General features: G+C 42.9%; 1 protein-coding gene across 3 annotated transcripts in view; it reads left to right on the plus strand.

The window, feature by feature from the left end:
• Positions 1-17,101, plus strand: part of LOC104362320 (schwannomin-interacting protein 1) — a 208,984-nt gene that overhangs the window by 52,581 nt on the left and 139,302 nt on the right. For 2 of the 3 annotated variants that reach the window (XM_042793719.1, XM_042793710.1), the window contains exon 2: positions 16,974-17,038. In XM_042793719.1, coding sequence (XP_042649653.1) covers positions 16,974-17,038 — 65 coding nt within the window. Of the gene's footprint in view, positions 1-13,119; positions 13,169-16,973; positions 17,039-17,101 lie in introns of those variants that run through there. The other variant, XM_042793715.1, reaches the window with a different exon arrangement.

Consider the following 17,101-nt stretch of genomic DNA (forward strand, 5'->3'; position numbering starts at 1 on the left):
ATATATATATATATATGTATGTTAAAAAAGTGTAAAAAATAACCCCAGAGAAAACAGCATTCAGCATGAACCAGGCTGTAATAAAAAGAGCTGCAGACTCCAGAGAATTTACCATTTCCTTATAGACCCGAGATCATTTGTCTGAGGCTGTTTTTGAATTATTCATATAAACTGTAGCTCTTTGCTTTCAGAGATTGAATGTGACCAGCTTCTATCGTATGGTTTCACATGCTGCTTTTTTGTTTGCATTTAAGTTTGTTTTTTTTTATAGGGTGCCCTTTATTCAAAGGCTCTGCTGGATGCTGCAGTATTCCATCAGCCACACATTAAACATTAAGAACCTGCATTGTGGTTAATGCTGAGGGTTTCACACAGCAAATAAGGCAGCTGGTGGGAGAGTGAGCCAAGGAAACAAGGGAATGTAATAACGGAAGAGCTAATAAACCTTGGAAATAATGCCATGGTTCTGCTTTGACTTTGGAGTGCTACCACCGAGGAAAAAGTATTTATTATTTTAGCTCCAAATGCTACGTGTTGATTTTACAAATCCTCTGTGTCCCAGTGCCCCAGACCTACGTAAGACTAACAGGACATGAGATTGACACCAGTGCCTCTATATTAGCATTTTGGTCTGGATCAGGAGAATGTCTTTGAAACAAATTTCCCAATTGCCCTCCCTTACTGTACTTTGACTCAGAACATCTCGCACTGCCCAAACTGTATTTGTCAGGGCTGGAGCAAAGGTGAGAGCCACTGATGGGTGTTTGCCTATGGGACCAGGTTGTTGATATCCCTAACTGCTTATCAGGCTGTTGATTTTGCCGTGCAGATCTGCTCCTGTTCTCTCCCACTACTTGTTAACGTAGACATTGCCACGGGCCCAACCAGGGCATCACATCATCCCTTCAACCTCCCCGCAAGAAACCTGTCATGCTACAGGGAAGTGCAGTGGTTTGACTTTGCTACCCCTGCCCACGGCTAGTCTAGTCTGAAGACGGCAAAGAGGGAAAGGAACATCATCTTGGTGCTATTGGAGCTCCTTAGATCTTGGAATACAGATATTGATTGCTCTCTTTATAATTAGAAGGACATATTTTGGGTATAGCTGTCTGGGATGGATGACTACATACCGTTTTAAATTTTCCTTCCATCTTAGGTGGTTGACTTTCTTTTTTTTTTCTAAATAAAACTGAAAATGTCATTGTCCAAATATCTTGATAGTAATATTCTGGTCAAAACCAAGGCAGCTCTATGGGATCTTATTTATGAGGAGGGGAAGAATTTCCTTTGACTATCTTTATTTTCTCCTCAGCAGCTCAAGGACAGAATTTTCCAAATATTATATTCCTTTTAGCCATCAAATAGCAACATTCTTATGTAAAACATTATGACCTTATTGTCGTGAGACGAGTAGCATTCAAAACTGGCAACCAGTTTAAGATACTCCTCTGTGTTTCACTTGCCCGGTGTCAGGCATATAGAAGACAGTCCTGTTTCTCAGTTGTTCTGCCAGCTGTTGAGGTGAGAATGAAGATCTAAACCAAGGAAGAATAACAAAGAATGGAGGTTACCTAAGAGATTACAGGAGATTAAATAGAAAAGAGAATACTCTTGCCTATAGTTTAATCGATTTGCATTGTTTGCAGTCCATGGTTCAACATGATTCATCCTGCAGATAAAGAATACATTTGGGACAAATTCTCTGTGGTCCAGGCTAATTAGTCCTTTGTCTACATTACAGTAACAGCCCTCCGGAATCTGGACTTCAGCAAATAGCTCGGTATCTGCAGCCAAGCTTCAATAGGGCTGTCCTTGGCTCAGTATTTCAGAGTGATATTAGATGTGACAGAGCCCTGCTGTGTATCCTTATAGTTGTACTGTGATATGGAAATGCTACGTCAAAGGCTGCTTCTCATGGTGAAGGCTGAAGCTTGGTGCATGTAACACTGAGAGAGACTTCTAGCACGTGCTGAAGTTCATCCGAATTCTAGACAGCAAATTAACATATATTCAACACAAAAAAATCTAAGCAGATGATCAAGTGCCAGCTGGAGCAGAAGGGATTTTTTTGACTTCTGTGGCAGTTAGGTGTTCAGATCCACACCAGGTAAGCTAAACTTCCCTTGAAAGCCCTCCCAGCACACCTTCTTCTGGGGCTTTCCCAGGGCATGGCTCTTCTGTATCTTTCCAAGAACCCTTGACCTTCCTAGAAGCTCTTTTTGCAATTGGTTTTGTATTTGACATGTCAAGGCTGATGAAAAACGTCTCCTGCTCCTCCACCCAGCCAGCTGGATTACAAGATCGTGCTGCCTTTAGCAGCCACTCGTCACCCCTTGGCCCTATGGTACCAAGCCAGGCTGCTCCCGACCCATAAGCTGGAGCGCTGCTGATGAACAACCCTCTGAAGGTATCTGGAGACCTCAGAAGTGTCTCACACACACACATCTCTGAGCCTTCAAACAGACCATTCTCTGGGGACTTGCAGCTTGTTGCTCCACATTTGGTATTAGTGGGGTTTGGAGCATGATAAGAGCAACAAGTCCAGCCTTTACTCAGCAAATCACATTCTGGTCAAGCCTGGCACATGTTACTGACTTGCCATGGGTAGGAAAATGTATACGAATTCTTTTCTGAATCTGACATGCTTAACTGGTCACCGTATATTAGACCCAAACCCAGCAAATCACTGAATGCAGCTGAAGTAACATAAACCGTTAATATTTATACTAACATTATAATGGAAAGATGTTGAAAGTGAGCTATTCAAGCACTTAATAGTCTTTGTTAGAAGTGTGGTAACAGCACCAATAACCAGCTCTTAAACAGCTTGTAAAGGTTAGTATAGTAGCAGTCTTTCAACGGTAATCTCCAGTTACTAAAGTTATAAAGAAATCTTTCTCTGTGGTCTGGAAATGTGCTTTTTCTGATGCTTTTCAAAGAATCATTGGCCTGTTCAGAAAAACATCTGTGCACAGTTGCAAGTGCTCTAGTATTTTATCATTATGTGTTCAACTGAAGTGAAATCTTTTGAGTAAGAAAAATCCTGCCAATGCTATCTCGGTCTTGATAAGCTCTGGTTGCGAGAAGCAGACTGAAACGTTTGCTGGGCGAGAGGAGAGTTCTTCTAACCTGCGAATGAATTTCATTGGGTTTTCCCTGCTGATGGGTATCAGGTTAGAAGCATAACTTCTGGAAAAGCACTTGCAGCTCATTGTAGCGAGCTATTTCATTGCTGCTAATCAGATTTGTAAAGTGCCATCCTGATGTTTATCTGCTCCAGGTGAAAAGCATCGCTGCAGCACATGGGATGCAGTTGCTAAGCAACCGCCTTCAATTAAAACATCTTCTTAGATATCTGCAGCATATGAGAAAGTAGATTTAACTCCTCAGGAGCTCAAACAAGAGCAACCTCTGAACCTAGCAGATACTGCCATAGATCCCTCCTCCTTTACATCAGTGGTTGCTGTCACTTCACCTATAATATAAAGCTTGGCAGTGTTGTTTTATTTCTCTTCAGGTTAACGATGTGACTCCTGCACGTGCTTGTCATTAAATATTTTCAGAGTTGCAGGCATCTTGTTAATGTCAGAGAGCTCTGAGGAGGGAGAACCAACCTCTGACCTCAGGATTTTTGGACTTACGGTCTGGGAAGCGTAGCAATTCAAAAGGCTCAACCTTAGCCTCAAAACGGAGCTCAGATCTAAGTGCTGGAAGAGTGCTCATTTAAAATAAGCTCTGAATAGTTGAACTTTTCAAAATGGATTTAAGTCTAGGTTTTGGAAGGAGTTTGTCACCTCTGCCCATCACCACCACCTGCCTCTGCTCCATCTACCTTGGTCCATGGTGGTCATAGCTAGTCCCTTCCTCTTGCTCCAAAGGCTTCCAGCACAGACAGGAGATTTTCGTGCTCTCGACTCTGTGATGCACACCTTCACAGAGAAGCTTGCAAACGCAGCCTTTGCATCCTACGCACAGACTCCTCGGGTTTCCTCCTAAAAGCAACAGAAGGATGTTTTCTGGGGAAGTGCTATAATTTTTAGCATGCCTTTTTCAAGCTTCCCTACATCTGGAGTAGAAATATGAAAAGGGGTTTCTTTTACAAATTAGAAATATTTGCTCCCTGATTTTGATGTCCTAAATTCCCTGGCTGGTTTATGGTTTGTGAAAGGTAAAAAAAAACAAAAAAAAACAAAAAAACCCAAACAAACCCAAAAAAACCAACAACAAAACAAAAACAAACAAAAAAACACCAAAAAAAGACAAAAAAAAACCCCAAACCAAACAAATGGAAAGCAATTAGGAAGGTAAAGTGCTGCTGAGGGATGGGGAGGGACTGGAAACACAAGAAAGAGAGGCCTTTTATGTTGGGAAGTTCAAGACTGTTAAACTCTGAAAATCCTGTTTTCTAATCTCCGGAGTGCTCAGATACCTAAAGTTTGTTGAAAACTAACAGGATCTGAGTACTTTTTCTTGTATGTTACGAAAAATCACACCTAAGATGTTTTCATCTTAAGATCCCAGGCAGGCAGGACCATGGCTCTGTTGTGGGAGATGTTTCACAGTTTTTGTGCATTTGGAGTCTACCTCACGCATTTTGCTCAGGACCTGTGCAGCTTTTGGAGAAGCCCAGACAAAGCCAGAGTTTTCTGCTGTTTTTTTGAAACCATCTGCTAATCACATTCCTGGATGAACGTGAGCCTCCTGAAGGTAGTATTGGAAGCTTGGATGTATTGGAAGAAGTGGATAGTATTGGAAGCTTCTACATGCGTGATTTTAGAAGTTGATACTAAGAAGCATAAATACAGAAAAGCAGCAAACATCTGTTTCATTATATTTTTACAAGGTCCAGTGCCTTCACTTTTTCCGCTCTGTTGAAACACCCAATGCTTCACATCCTCCACCGCCTCAAATTACATGACAGAAATAACTTGAATACTGAACAGCAGCAGAAATTTAGCATAAGCTGTGAAGTAACTAAATCCTAGCTTTTTAAATGAAAGAACTTTGTATACCTTTTATGTCCTTTTAGTACTTGTTTTTTTTTGTTTGCTATTCACAAAAGAAAAGGGTCTGCATCACTACTCAGCTGCTGAACAGAGTATCCCACAATTTGAAATGATATTTAATTTTTGTGCAGAAAATTAGGTAGGTGGGTTTTGATGGGTGTACTTGCTCTAAAACCTGCTGTGTTCTGTGATATTTTTTTTTGTCCAGGATTCATAGAGCTATAGCTAATGTGCTAAAAACACAACTGAATAGTTTTGTAATTTGCCTCTGAGACTAATCTGTGGCCATCTTTTTAATGGGATTGTAAATTATATGCACTTTACAAAGGGACTACAGTAGACTGAACAATTGTGTTAATGACTCTTATCAAGAGATTAACTAGGAAGGCAGGGTGCAGAAGATTAGATTATTTCACCAGTGAGATTGTCAAGGGAACATCTTTATGACTTGTCTAATTAGCTTGGTACCATTTTATAGTGGTCCCCAGCAGTGCTACAAAAGTTAGAGGAATTTCTGCTGTGATCCCTCTCTTAAGTTGCACTTGTGGCTGTTTCCAGTTGTGTAGGGGTGAAATGCCAGAGCGTAATCAATCTCTTTTTGAAGCAGCTTAACAAAAAAAATTACTTACCAAGGTGTGACACCTGATACACATGGTGACCTGACCGTTCTGCCAGCATGGGGGCCCGACCTTGATAAATTTGGTATCTGGTTTGCATACAGCAAGCTGGACACTGAAGAGAAGAAAAAAGAAGAGAAAAAAAAAAAAAAAAAAGCTCTGCTAAGTTAAGGTGATGAGTTTTGTGAGAGGTTATTAGTTGGAGCTGTTGGCTTGTGCAAGAGCAGTAGCTGAGCTGGAGCCCATGTTGGGTCCCTGGCTTCCCATGTGGATCCAGCAAGGTGGTAATGATATACAGATGTTCTTCTCTCAATCCTAAAACACTACCAGTGTTGGGATCCAAGCGAGGACCGTGGCATTTGCTTTACCCTGGGTAGCCCTTTTGTTAATCTCCCTACTGATTTAGTTGGCCTGTGCGTGCCTCTTAGCATAATTATGCCCACCCTTAAAAAGGATATGATGCAGATTTATTTCTTGAGAGTGCTGAGGAAGCTTTTATGCAAGTTAGATCTGCACAGAGAAAGGCAAGTCTCTTGTTACTGCTGAGCTTCTGGGATGTAACGTCTGGAGTGGATGCTGAGGGACGATGGCTAGGCTGGATGCAGGGTGCTGTTCTGCTGAAGGGATTTGGCCTTGAAAGACTATTTCTCTGTTTCTGTAGCTTTATGGCTGAGCAGTTTCTGGCTTCTAAATATAAAATATTTTCCACTTCTATTAGAAAATAGCGCATTGTATGAACAAGAGATGGTGAGGACAGAAGGGAAAGTAGAACAGGGATGGAGACTGACATAACATGTGCTTACTGTCTCTAGCAAGCACAGCTCAGCTGGCACATTAATAAGTGGATTTCTGGTTTCTTGGTGTGCTGGCATAGTTATAAGAATCAGAATGAGTGACTAGTTTCATTATTATCAGCATGGAAAAGCTGGTTTTCATGTAGAAGACAAACGCAAGAGTGTTTGTTGGAAATTACAATATACATAAAGATTAAGACCCTAATCAAAACTGCTCGGTCTGTAGTTCATAACAGAGAAAATAGTGTTTCTGTGAATGCACATATTTTTCCATGAACCTAAAATCTGTAGGTGTGACTGTTCTTCTCTAGGGTCATCAGCCAGAGATTTCACGTGCTGGCACCTCTCACTTGTGTGCCTTGCAGGACAGGGACCATGTTAGTGACAATGACTCAAATGCCTGAAAAAGGGAGCCATGCGCAGTGGTCTGTGTGTTCAAGCTGGCTGGGAACCGGTGGCACCTTCTGGGAGCCAACATTGCTCCTTGATGCTGTGGCCAAGGACAAAGCTGCTACGTAAGGAGCAGCTACGTGGCGCGGAAAGGGCTTGATGAGCCAGACCATGCTGGGATCATCTTCCACGGCAGCCTCCTCCGTGTGTCCCCATCCACACTCGTCAGGGCTCAGGGCTGCTTAATGCTTCTGTCTCACCTCTGTCGTCCCCACCCTGGCACGGGGACGCCTGTCCTGCCTAGGGATGGATGTTCCCATGCATGCAGCACTGGAGGGCAAAGTGTCCTGGCATTAAACCCTGTAGGTGCATTGTCTGAGCAAAGGCAGTCACTTGAGTTGATGGCTTCGGGACTATTTTGTAAGTACTGCTACAGTGCAACGTAATAGATACTTGCGCGTGCTTTCCAAAAAGAAACTCATTTGGTTATGGACCATATACCTACTGCTTGGTCTAAATGGGACTTTCAGAAGTGTGAGTAGTGTAGAAAAGCATTTCTGTAATAGATGTGCAATTTTTTTTTTTTTTTTGAAAGTAACCTTTTGATTCTTGAACTAGTTCATCAGTCTTCTCTTTTGTGAAAATTAGTAGACAGTACTACAACCACATTCTGAAAAGCTGAAAATTGGATTAATATATTTCTTTTCAGTTTTAAAACAGTCATCTGTTGTTGTCAGTAGAAGTAATAGGCTCATGAGCTATAAAAAGAGCTCTGTACTTTTTCTGGGGGAAAAAACCTCCACTGGGAGTTCAGAAGATGGATCTGTCATGTCAGATTTTCCCCCTGCCTTCCTCTTCCTGGCATGCTGAAATTCACACTGGCTTGGTTGCAATCTCTTCAGATTTGTCTCAAAATTAAGCTGGACTCAACTGTAACTTGCAATGAAAACCTTAGAGGGAGCTGGAAGATGTGGGTTTCTTCCAGTAGAGTGGGTTGGGTGCAGATTTGTGTTCTTTATAAAGTAACCGTTAGACCAAAACACCGGTGTCTTTTCAACAGGCATCATTCTGCAGCCCTGCAGAGGAAGAGTAAAGTTACGGTAAAGATGAAGCAACTTGGACTGCTGGAGACACTTAAGGATGGACAAGTCTCTTCTCAATAAAAACATTCACCTCCCAGTCCCCATGTAATTTGGCCAGTGTTGTTCTTCCCAAGGTACAACCATAAAGTAAAACACAACACTAGCGTTGCCATTTTTGTTCATTCCTTGAAGATTAAAGTATCAGTCCACATATACCAGTAGTGGGTCAGAAAGCTTCATTTCTTTTGAAACATACTGTTCTTAGGCTTTGCTGCCCCCTCTGCGGTGCAGCATTCACGGGTGGTCAGCCCTGGCAGGCTTTGGCTCCGTTGCCTCCATGGCTCTTCCAGCACTGGACATGCCCCGTTGGGATTTTGGGTCTGCCTTTTGCTACTCAGGAAAGGCCAGTTGCTCTAAGAGTGTGTGGTGGCATTTGACCTGTCAAAATTGTTGGGTTTTGTTCCAACTGGAAACTTGCCTTGGAGAAAATTAGCATTTCCTACAGCATGCAGGTTTCTGTCTTGACCAACTCTAGCTCTGGTGTAGACTCTCAGTGTAGTAAAGACGATGTATAATGGACAACATGTAACACACGTTTTCTGCTTGGTGAAGCTGTGGTGATTCACACCAGGTTTTGCACTGTCACATCACGTCCCATACAAATGACATTAAAATCCTCTATATGGTTATGGCATCTCTTTGTCCCATCACTCATTTAGTGCCTGCTGCCACTTGTAGGGTAGCTGTCATCTGACTCAAAAAATTTCTGGCTTTCTGTGAGAAATTGGCTTTCTTGCCATGGACTTGAATACTTGTGTGTGTGTGTGTGTGTGTATATATATTTTTTTTTTTTCCCCACTTGAACTATATGAAACACTTTCTTCACTGAGTCTCCTATAGCACTTGTGTTGTTCCAGACCTTTTCCTTGGTGTTCAGACTGGCTGTAGGTTCAGAAGCACTTTGGTGGCAGAGAAGCCAAGATGTCAAGAGGCCTCATTCTCTCTAGTTGGTTCCCTTGGCAAAAGTTAAAAGCTTGTGTGTTTTGAGGCAGAAGCGGTGCTGTTGAAAGCCCTGACCGCAGTGACAGCGTCAGAAAGAGGCTTTTTAAAAGGAATCTAACTTGGCTTTTTAATGGCATTCATCTTTGTGCAAGGTTTCCAAAGCTGCTGTAACTATGAAATAATGTTCTGTATCCCTGGTGAGATAGATTACTCTTCCTGAGGGCAGAGCTGAAGGAAGAAAAAGAAAACAATTTATTGATATCACAGAAAGTGGAGAAGAACTCAACAGGTCATCCTGTGAGTGCTCCCGTCTCCTGGGAGATATCACCAGCATTGCTGCATTTCCCTTCTGGCAGTTTACACCCACTTATGAGAGGAATTAATATATCAGCTGTCTTGGGCCAGGATTGTAGCAAAGGGATTAGGCACAAGCTCGGTTCAAATATATGAAGGCCAAGACTTTCTGCTTTTGTTCCCTATGCTGGGCTTACACTTAGTCAATGAAGTTTTGTATGGAGTCCTATTTTGATTAAATGATGAATGAGAAGAGATCAATGTCATGATTTACAGGATTGGGAAGAGAAACTGTTAGCTGTTATGTCCATAGGGTATAAAAGGGAGGAAGGGCTTTACATGAGGAAAATGAAAATATTACCAATTCATCTATTAAGTGATGAAAGTGTTCTGTGAAATAGGAGGCAAACGCATCCCCTGGGAATTTTAAACAGCAATGAGTAAAACTGAGAAATGATGCAGCGAGGACAGTAAACTCACTGCTCTAATAAAGCTTTTCCTTCTCTGCCTCGTTAGGCTTTCAGTGAAAGGGCGGAGGGATGTGCCTACAACCCAACATTGGGTTCCAGCTTCTGAAACCCAAACCAGCGCCGGGTTTGTGCTGCTACTGGGTTAGCAGGCCAGGAGCAGGGTGAGGGACTCGGCTACCACTTCTTGTGTTGGATCACACCATGTGCTGAACCGGCACAGGGTCCAAAAAGCAGAAAGTAATCGAGAAACTTTCAGAAGTGCTGAGGTATTCCTGTAGCAATGTTTTTTTTTTCTCTGGGGGACAGTGTTACAGGAAAGCCTGATTCGAATGATCCCAAACTTGCACCCCTAGCTCCATCCTGACCTCCCATGGTAAATCTCAGAAGTCAGTCTGAAAGCAGTCCAAATCAGCGCGGAGATTTCAGAGTACTTGGAGGAGAAGTCCCTCAGCCAGAAGGGACTTCTCAGTGCTGGCAGTGTAGGTGATGCTCCGCTTTAGTATGTGTGGGGACATTATAGATATGCACTGCATGTGAAGGATGGGAAAAAAAACAATGGTACAACAGGAAAATAACTGAGCAAGTAAGAAGTCACAGAAGATTTGTCAACCGAGTCACATTATAAGGAGAACCTAAGGTAACCCTTGGAAAATTAGACCATATTCTGTAAACATGTTAGTGAGTAAACTTACAGGAAACTTGTTTTGAAAAAATTCCCTGCGAGCTGGCTTTTGCTGGACAACAGTGGAAAACAATGTGGTGATCCTTGTCAGAGAATAACCTAAATTGTAGCAATTGGGCTCTACAAGCATAACTTTGATTTTCAATAAACTAAGAAAGTGCATATTGAGTGAAGTATCTCTTAAGTATCCAGAATAATGGAAACATGAGCAATAAGCTGTGGGAGTTAATTACCTAATGGCTACTCTTCCCATATGTGCTCCATTTATCAGCTAGATCCTCAGAATCCTTGCTGCAGCACCAGCGCTTGCTCATTTGTGCTGAACGGCCGTGCTGCTTAATGCTCATCCCAGTGGCACGCTAATTAGCGGTAACCTCTTTCCTGCCTGAAATGTTTCAGCAATGCCTGCCTTTTGTTGCCTACTCTTGGCCTCGTTTTTGATTCAGTGTGACACACTCTTTCCTTGAGCAGTCCTCGGGTTTTGGTTGACACCTTCTTTGGCTTGTTTGAAAGACGAGTGTGTGGACAGAGCCTGCAACACACTCAGAAGCAACGTTTGTAGCAGAGGGACTGTTCTCCTCCTGCACTGAAGGTGAGATATGGAAAGGAAATACAGGCAGTATTTGGTGAAAGAGTCTGAAATTGTTTGCTATTAGTTAGTGCTTGATAACCACACTCTGTTTTAACTTCTCAAAGTCAGAGCCCTGATGCACAAGCAAAAAATAAGAGCTGTTCCCTTCCTTGAAGATATTGTGACCTAACTGGACAAGATGCACAGAAGAAAGGAGGTGGAAAGACCTCAGGTGCCACCGGAGGTCAGTGGCAGGCCAAGATACAGGATCCGACCTGAATGTCCATGCTGTATCTCCCAGCAGTAACTAACCAATTTCAGCAAGGCTAATTCATATTTTGTTTCTAAATCTGAATGTGAAACTTGTTTAAGTAGGTTTAGGTAGCTCCGTTGATGGCATAAATTTTGTAAAGTGATCCAGCAAATTGCTCTGACAGCTGTGGATCGCAGAGCCCCTGTACCTATGTTAATCTTGTGCAGTTAACCTACTTTTCTTGAACGTTCATAGCTGTAGTGTTCAAGGTTCCTGTTGGGTTGCCAGAGCAAATAAAATTGGACCTTCCCTCTCCCATCCCCGATATACAAAAGCCACTATCATCTGATGTGTCTTTCTGTTCCAAGATGTGAAGCAGTTGTCACCATCAGGCATTTAATTACCAACTTTACAGAATACTCAGTGTATTCAGGGAGTAGCATTAATTTTTATGTTCCAGCCCCTGAAATGGGATGCAGAACGCTCTACGCATCCCTGAAATGGGAATTAATGCAGTTGGTCTCATGTCTGTCCAAACTGGGGCTCCTTGGGCCTCTGATGTACCCCCACGCTGGGCACAGGGGTGCCACCAGAGATGCTGCTTTGGAGACAACTCCTCTGTTGTGTCCTGATAGGGAACAGGAGCTTTAGGGGGCTGCTCGTGTATGCCAGAGTGTCTCCCATGGGAGCAGTGCCTCCATACTGGTGTGAATGGGTGCCCAAAATAGTAGCAAGTAAAAGCCTTCACTGCAAAGGGTCCTGATCCTTCGATCCTCTTTAGACTCGTTGTATCCTGCTAAGAGGCTTAATTAACACAAGGCTTGACAGGCCTTGTCAGACTGAAATGTGGACTCTACATCATTTAATACAGGGTCTGTGGTCTTCCCTGGGAAAGCAGGGCAAAATATAAATGAAAATGAATACAATGGAAAAAATATAAAATGAATAAAACCCAAGATGCTTCATGGACACAAGAGTTGGGGGAAAGGGGGTGGGCTGGGAATTCTTTGTTAAATGGGAAACAAAGTCTTAAAAATAAGGCTAACAGCAGACATGGATCTAAGCAGCTCAGAACAGGATTGGCAATAGATTGTTTTTGAAAAGCGGCTGGGGTGTTTGAAAGACAGCTGAGGCTGCTGCTTCTGTGCTGAAATACAAATGGCATATGGATCAGAGCATGTGCTAGCGGGGGCTTAGTGCTGCCTGTGCTGTCCCCAGACTGGTGTGACGGGCTGGGGGCGGTGAGCGGCAGCGGCGAGAGCTTCATTAGCTTCTATCCACCTCTGATGACCACAGGATTTGGAAAACGCAGGAGGTGAGAATGTTAAAGCCTATAAATTGGCTTCCTAATAGGTGACAGAAAGAGGCATCAGGTGGCTTTGATCCGAGGATGGATCCTGTGTGGCTTCTGGTCTTAGCGGCAGCAGGCATTGCAGCGTTTCTGGCTCCAGACTGCCTTCAGCTGCGCTTGCTCTAGCTGTGCCATCGTTCCAGAGCCTGTGCGGGCAAAGGAACGATCAGTTTTGCACATGCCTGTGTCAGTGCTAAGGAGACGACCTCACACGTTTGCCTTTAAACGCAGCGGTGGCTCTGGAACGATGAGACGGGCTAACGCGTCCGCTGGCAAGAGTGGCTGTGGAAGCTCCGGTGATCATAATTGGTATTTCCAAATTAAAGCGCTCAGCACTAACTCCCTCCCTGCGTAGCACCGGCAGGCTGATGAGATGTAGTTGGCCTTCAAGGCAGTGGCCAGGCTGTCCTCTGCTCTGCTGCATCTCACCCGGGTGCTGTCGGGCAATGCTGATGCTCCGGCGCCTCTCCAGCATCCTCCCAGTACCTGCAGCCCAATGTAAGGGGCACATCCTGCTCCAAGGGGGCAAGAGCAACCGTCCCACTCCAGCGTAGGCTCTCTCTGGTCACCGTGGACCTTCTGTGTCAGGACGATCTCAACCTGGCACTGTGGTGTTTCATCAAGTGACTGGCAAGTAAGGAGAGGAAGACATGCACGTAAGTGGAAGTTTTCCTGCATAATAGGAAATCGTCATTTAACAAAATTTCTATTAAAATTTGGAAGAACATCACTGAAATAGAGAACTACCCAAAGTTGACATGTTTGAATAACTGCTATACTCATTCTTAGTTATAAAATGCAAAAAAAAAAAAAACAAAACAAAACCCATCTTTACTGCTATTTTTGGACTGTGGTTCTACTGAAATCAGAGCTTTCTCTTCCCACCTCCATCTCTCTGACCTCTCAGGAAGCACTGTTGTATATTCATTCAGTAGCAAGTGACAGACCTCTTAGGCAGAGATACTCCAGTAATAGCACACGTGTCCAAAAAGGATTTTGGAAATTAATTTTTAATATGTGGCCTCTGCCCTGATTTCTCTGTGCTAGTCTAAACCCGCAGGTATAAATAGCTCCACTGACCTGAATGGATGTTTCTGTGAATAGCAACCAAAAAAAAAGCCATTACCTGCTACTGGAGGTAAATATATATCTAGGTATGATTTAATGTCTGCAGGTTTCTTTTAATTCCTTAGAATTTGCTCTAATAAATGTTGTTTAAAACAGACTTCTTCAAAAGGAATTTGGGGACTAGTGCATTTAGGTTGGTTTAGATTTCTGCTCCTCTGCATCTGAGCCTGCCTTGATGACCCTGTATCTTCTGGCTGCCATCATCTCCATGGCCAGCCAAAGGAGAAGTGACATTTCAGAGCAAGCCCAAACAACGACCGAAGTCTACAGAAACCTCTGGCTCCCTCCATTTAAAAAAGACCCTGAGAATTGCTGAAGGCAGCTGGGTGAGGTTGCTAAATCATTGCACTGGACATGCACACACAGAGCCTGTCCTTGGGCTGCTTGGAGCCAAACGCAGCTGATTTGCAGCAGGAAAAGGTAGAGGGACCCAGAATCTTCTTGCTCTAAATAAATACTGACAGCCAAGCAAAGCTTTTATAACGTGTGGACTGCACTGGGAGCTCAGTGCACCTTAACACAGCTCTTTTACAGAGGCTTCTCCCTGGCACGAGTCTATAGACTTGAGCCCCTTGGTCTTTCCTGTCCCACAAGGTCACAGGCTTTCCTGGCAATAATTAAGTCATCGCAATAGCCTGGTTTCCTAAAAGTGCAGATCTACAGGCTGGAAAATAATTAATGTGTAAACAGAATGTACACGTTAAAGACTAAAAAAAGACGCTGTAGATTGCTTTTAACACCAGTCTTGCACTTCAAGCTTTCATTGCTTTTTCTTCCTTAAGTATTATCTATCTATATGTGTCCGTAGCTACCCAACTGCTGTTAATGTCTGTATTCAACAGTAGTAGGGAAATGAAAACTGCAGTAAATTTTACAATATGTTTATGTTATAACGAGGTTTATAGAGGCGTCGTAATTCATTGTATATTCCACCAGAAGCATGGATCTCTTCCAATTTAATTTTCTGAAGTTGGAGTTTGCAGCTGGGTCACTCCTGGTGTAATCTGGGAGACGAGCCTCCTAAGGCTGTGGGTTGGGAGAGCGGCGTCCCGGCTGTCACCGCCACCCATCAGTTACCGCGCCGGGGGCTGAGGGCAGAGCATCCGAATCGCTTTCTGTGGGCGCAGCAGCATAGCTAGCTTCATAAATTCTGTTGCAAGGAGTAATAATCAATACTTCATGGTTAATGACGCAAAACTGAAATTAGTATAGATTATATGTCGTCTTCTCTTCCCAATTATGCAAACATTACTATGCCCCTTCTGTAGTTGCCTTATATTACAGCTTTTATAAAGACTGTCCGGTGATGTTTAATTGAAAGACTGAATAGTCAAAAATGTCACAACCAATTTTGGTTTTTAATTTTTCTTTTTTTTTTTTTTGGTTCAGTCTTCACCCTGAGGTTAATAGAAAATGATGTCAAACACAAGAAATGATTTATGTAAGTCATGCAAGCTTTGTCACCCAGAGCTATATATAAAGTCAATTGCAAATTGTTTTCACATTCTAAATTACTGTACATAGCTCTGGGGTACGCTGAAAAAATGACCAGCAGAATAAAATGAGAGAAGAAAAGGTTATCTTCTGAACTGTGCTTCAAAAAAAAAAAAAATTTGAAAGTGGCTTGGTTTTAATATGCCAGAAGAAGGTGTTCCTCAGAGCAGGCAAAAAAAAAAAAAAAAAAAAAAAAGGGGAAGTAAAAAAAATAAAAAGAAGTTTCACATCTGGATTATTTCCGATGGCTGGTGAGCAGTAGGCAGCAGCCAGGCCTCCCGAATCTCAGGCAGTGCTTTATCAGCTGCAGTGTGTCCACAAAATGGTGCTACAATGAGAGACCCAGAGGGGCACAAGCTGGGGAAACATCTAACTTGTCGTCTTGACAAATCTATTTTATGCATAAAATATATTTTGCAGTAATAGTCCTTTGAAGGCTGTGAGGGAATGAAAGCTGTATTAGGAGTAAATCAGCTACCGACTGTGATCTTGTTTCATGTTGAACAGAACAGAATCTTATACAGGATTAAAAAGCACCATGTAAAATTTTTCTGTTTCATAAAATCAGCTTTATTTGGGAAAGCAGAAGGTAGAGCCGGCTGATCTGTTGTGCTCCTGGAGATTGCAACAGTCTTATTGGAAACAAAAATCTTTGATTCATCCCGAGGTCAGATAAGATATATAAGATGAAAATATCCTTGTTCTGCCTTTTTAATGTTCTTAGCCTTCCTGGGAATCCTGTCTCTGTATGCAAGGTAGGTGTGAAGTAAATATACCCTCCTTTCTTACTCTGACTAGCTTTTGCTTTTACATCCGATTCCCAACTTAGTGAGCTGAAAGAAGTCAGGAGTTAACATCTTTGTGTTCTGCACAGACTTCTCATTTTCAGGTGTTGCTTAATTATCAAGCAGCTGATGTATAAACACAAACCTGAAGGACCATCCTTGTGTCTCAGGGTGGTGATGCTCTATGTATCACATCATAGGGATGCGCTCTGGAGGGTTCAGTGTTTGCTTGTTGGCCCAGCTTTTTAGGAGACTGGGCACGTGTGCTCTGCACGTACGTGTCCCAGCAATGCCGGTGTACTCTGCAGAATTGTGCCCTGCAAAGGGGATGGAAAGCTCAGCCCAGGAATTGCATCCCCTGGATCACACGGTCCATTGCAACCAGGTTCTCCCCCACCCATCAGCTCCCACCCCTTCTGAACAATAGCACCCTGCCAGTCAGATACAATTTAGGTTTTTTTAAGCCCAATCTCTGTGCTGAACATCCCGGGTGAATTTTTTCAGGGACATTAGCATGGATGCAGGGAGCCTCAGATATGCCTCTGCAGTTAAATTTGTGACATCTCTGCTATCGAAACAGCATCTGATGTAAATACTTTGGAAAAGGCATTGGGCTGTAAATCTCAGCCAGTGACTTTCTTAATTATGAGACTGAATAGTGTTTGATTGCAGAACAAAGAGAAGTGCCTAAAAGTGTGAGCTGATGCTCACCTGCCTCTTACGAAGACCATCTCTTGATGGTTGAATTTGATTCCTCTTGAATCAAAGCAGCCGCACACCTAAGACATGAAAGAATACTTCCCTCTTTTGCTCTGCTTATTATTTTTGTAGGTCTGATATTTTCTTTCAGACTTGTGCTGGACATATCGATGAATATGTTGGTTTCTTTGTAGTTATTTTGGATATCTAAGTTTTAAAGCAATCCCGTAGACATTACCCAAGGGACTGTTTTGTTCAGTGTTTGGATCACAACATTTTGAGGTTGAGCGGGGATCTTCAGTTTCAACCAAGGGCTTCCCATAAGCACATTGAAATGTTTTTTCTCTCCTTGTAGGAAGAACTCAAAAGGCTCCAGCACACCTTGGAACAGGTCAACGATGGCAAAGACTTGCTTCAAAGGTAAATGTGTGATTTCTGCAGTATCTCACGCATGATACAGTGAAATGACTTTTATAAGACAAC

Source organism: Tyto alba, unplaced genomic scaffold, assembly GCF_018691265.1.
Source record: "Tyto alba isolate M040663 unplaced genomic scaffold, T.alba_DEE_v4.0 Super-Scaffold_10, whole genome shotgun sequence".
NCBI lineage: Eukaryota > Metazoa > Chordata > Aves > Strigiformes > Tytonidae > Tyto > Tyto alba.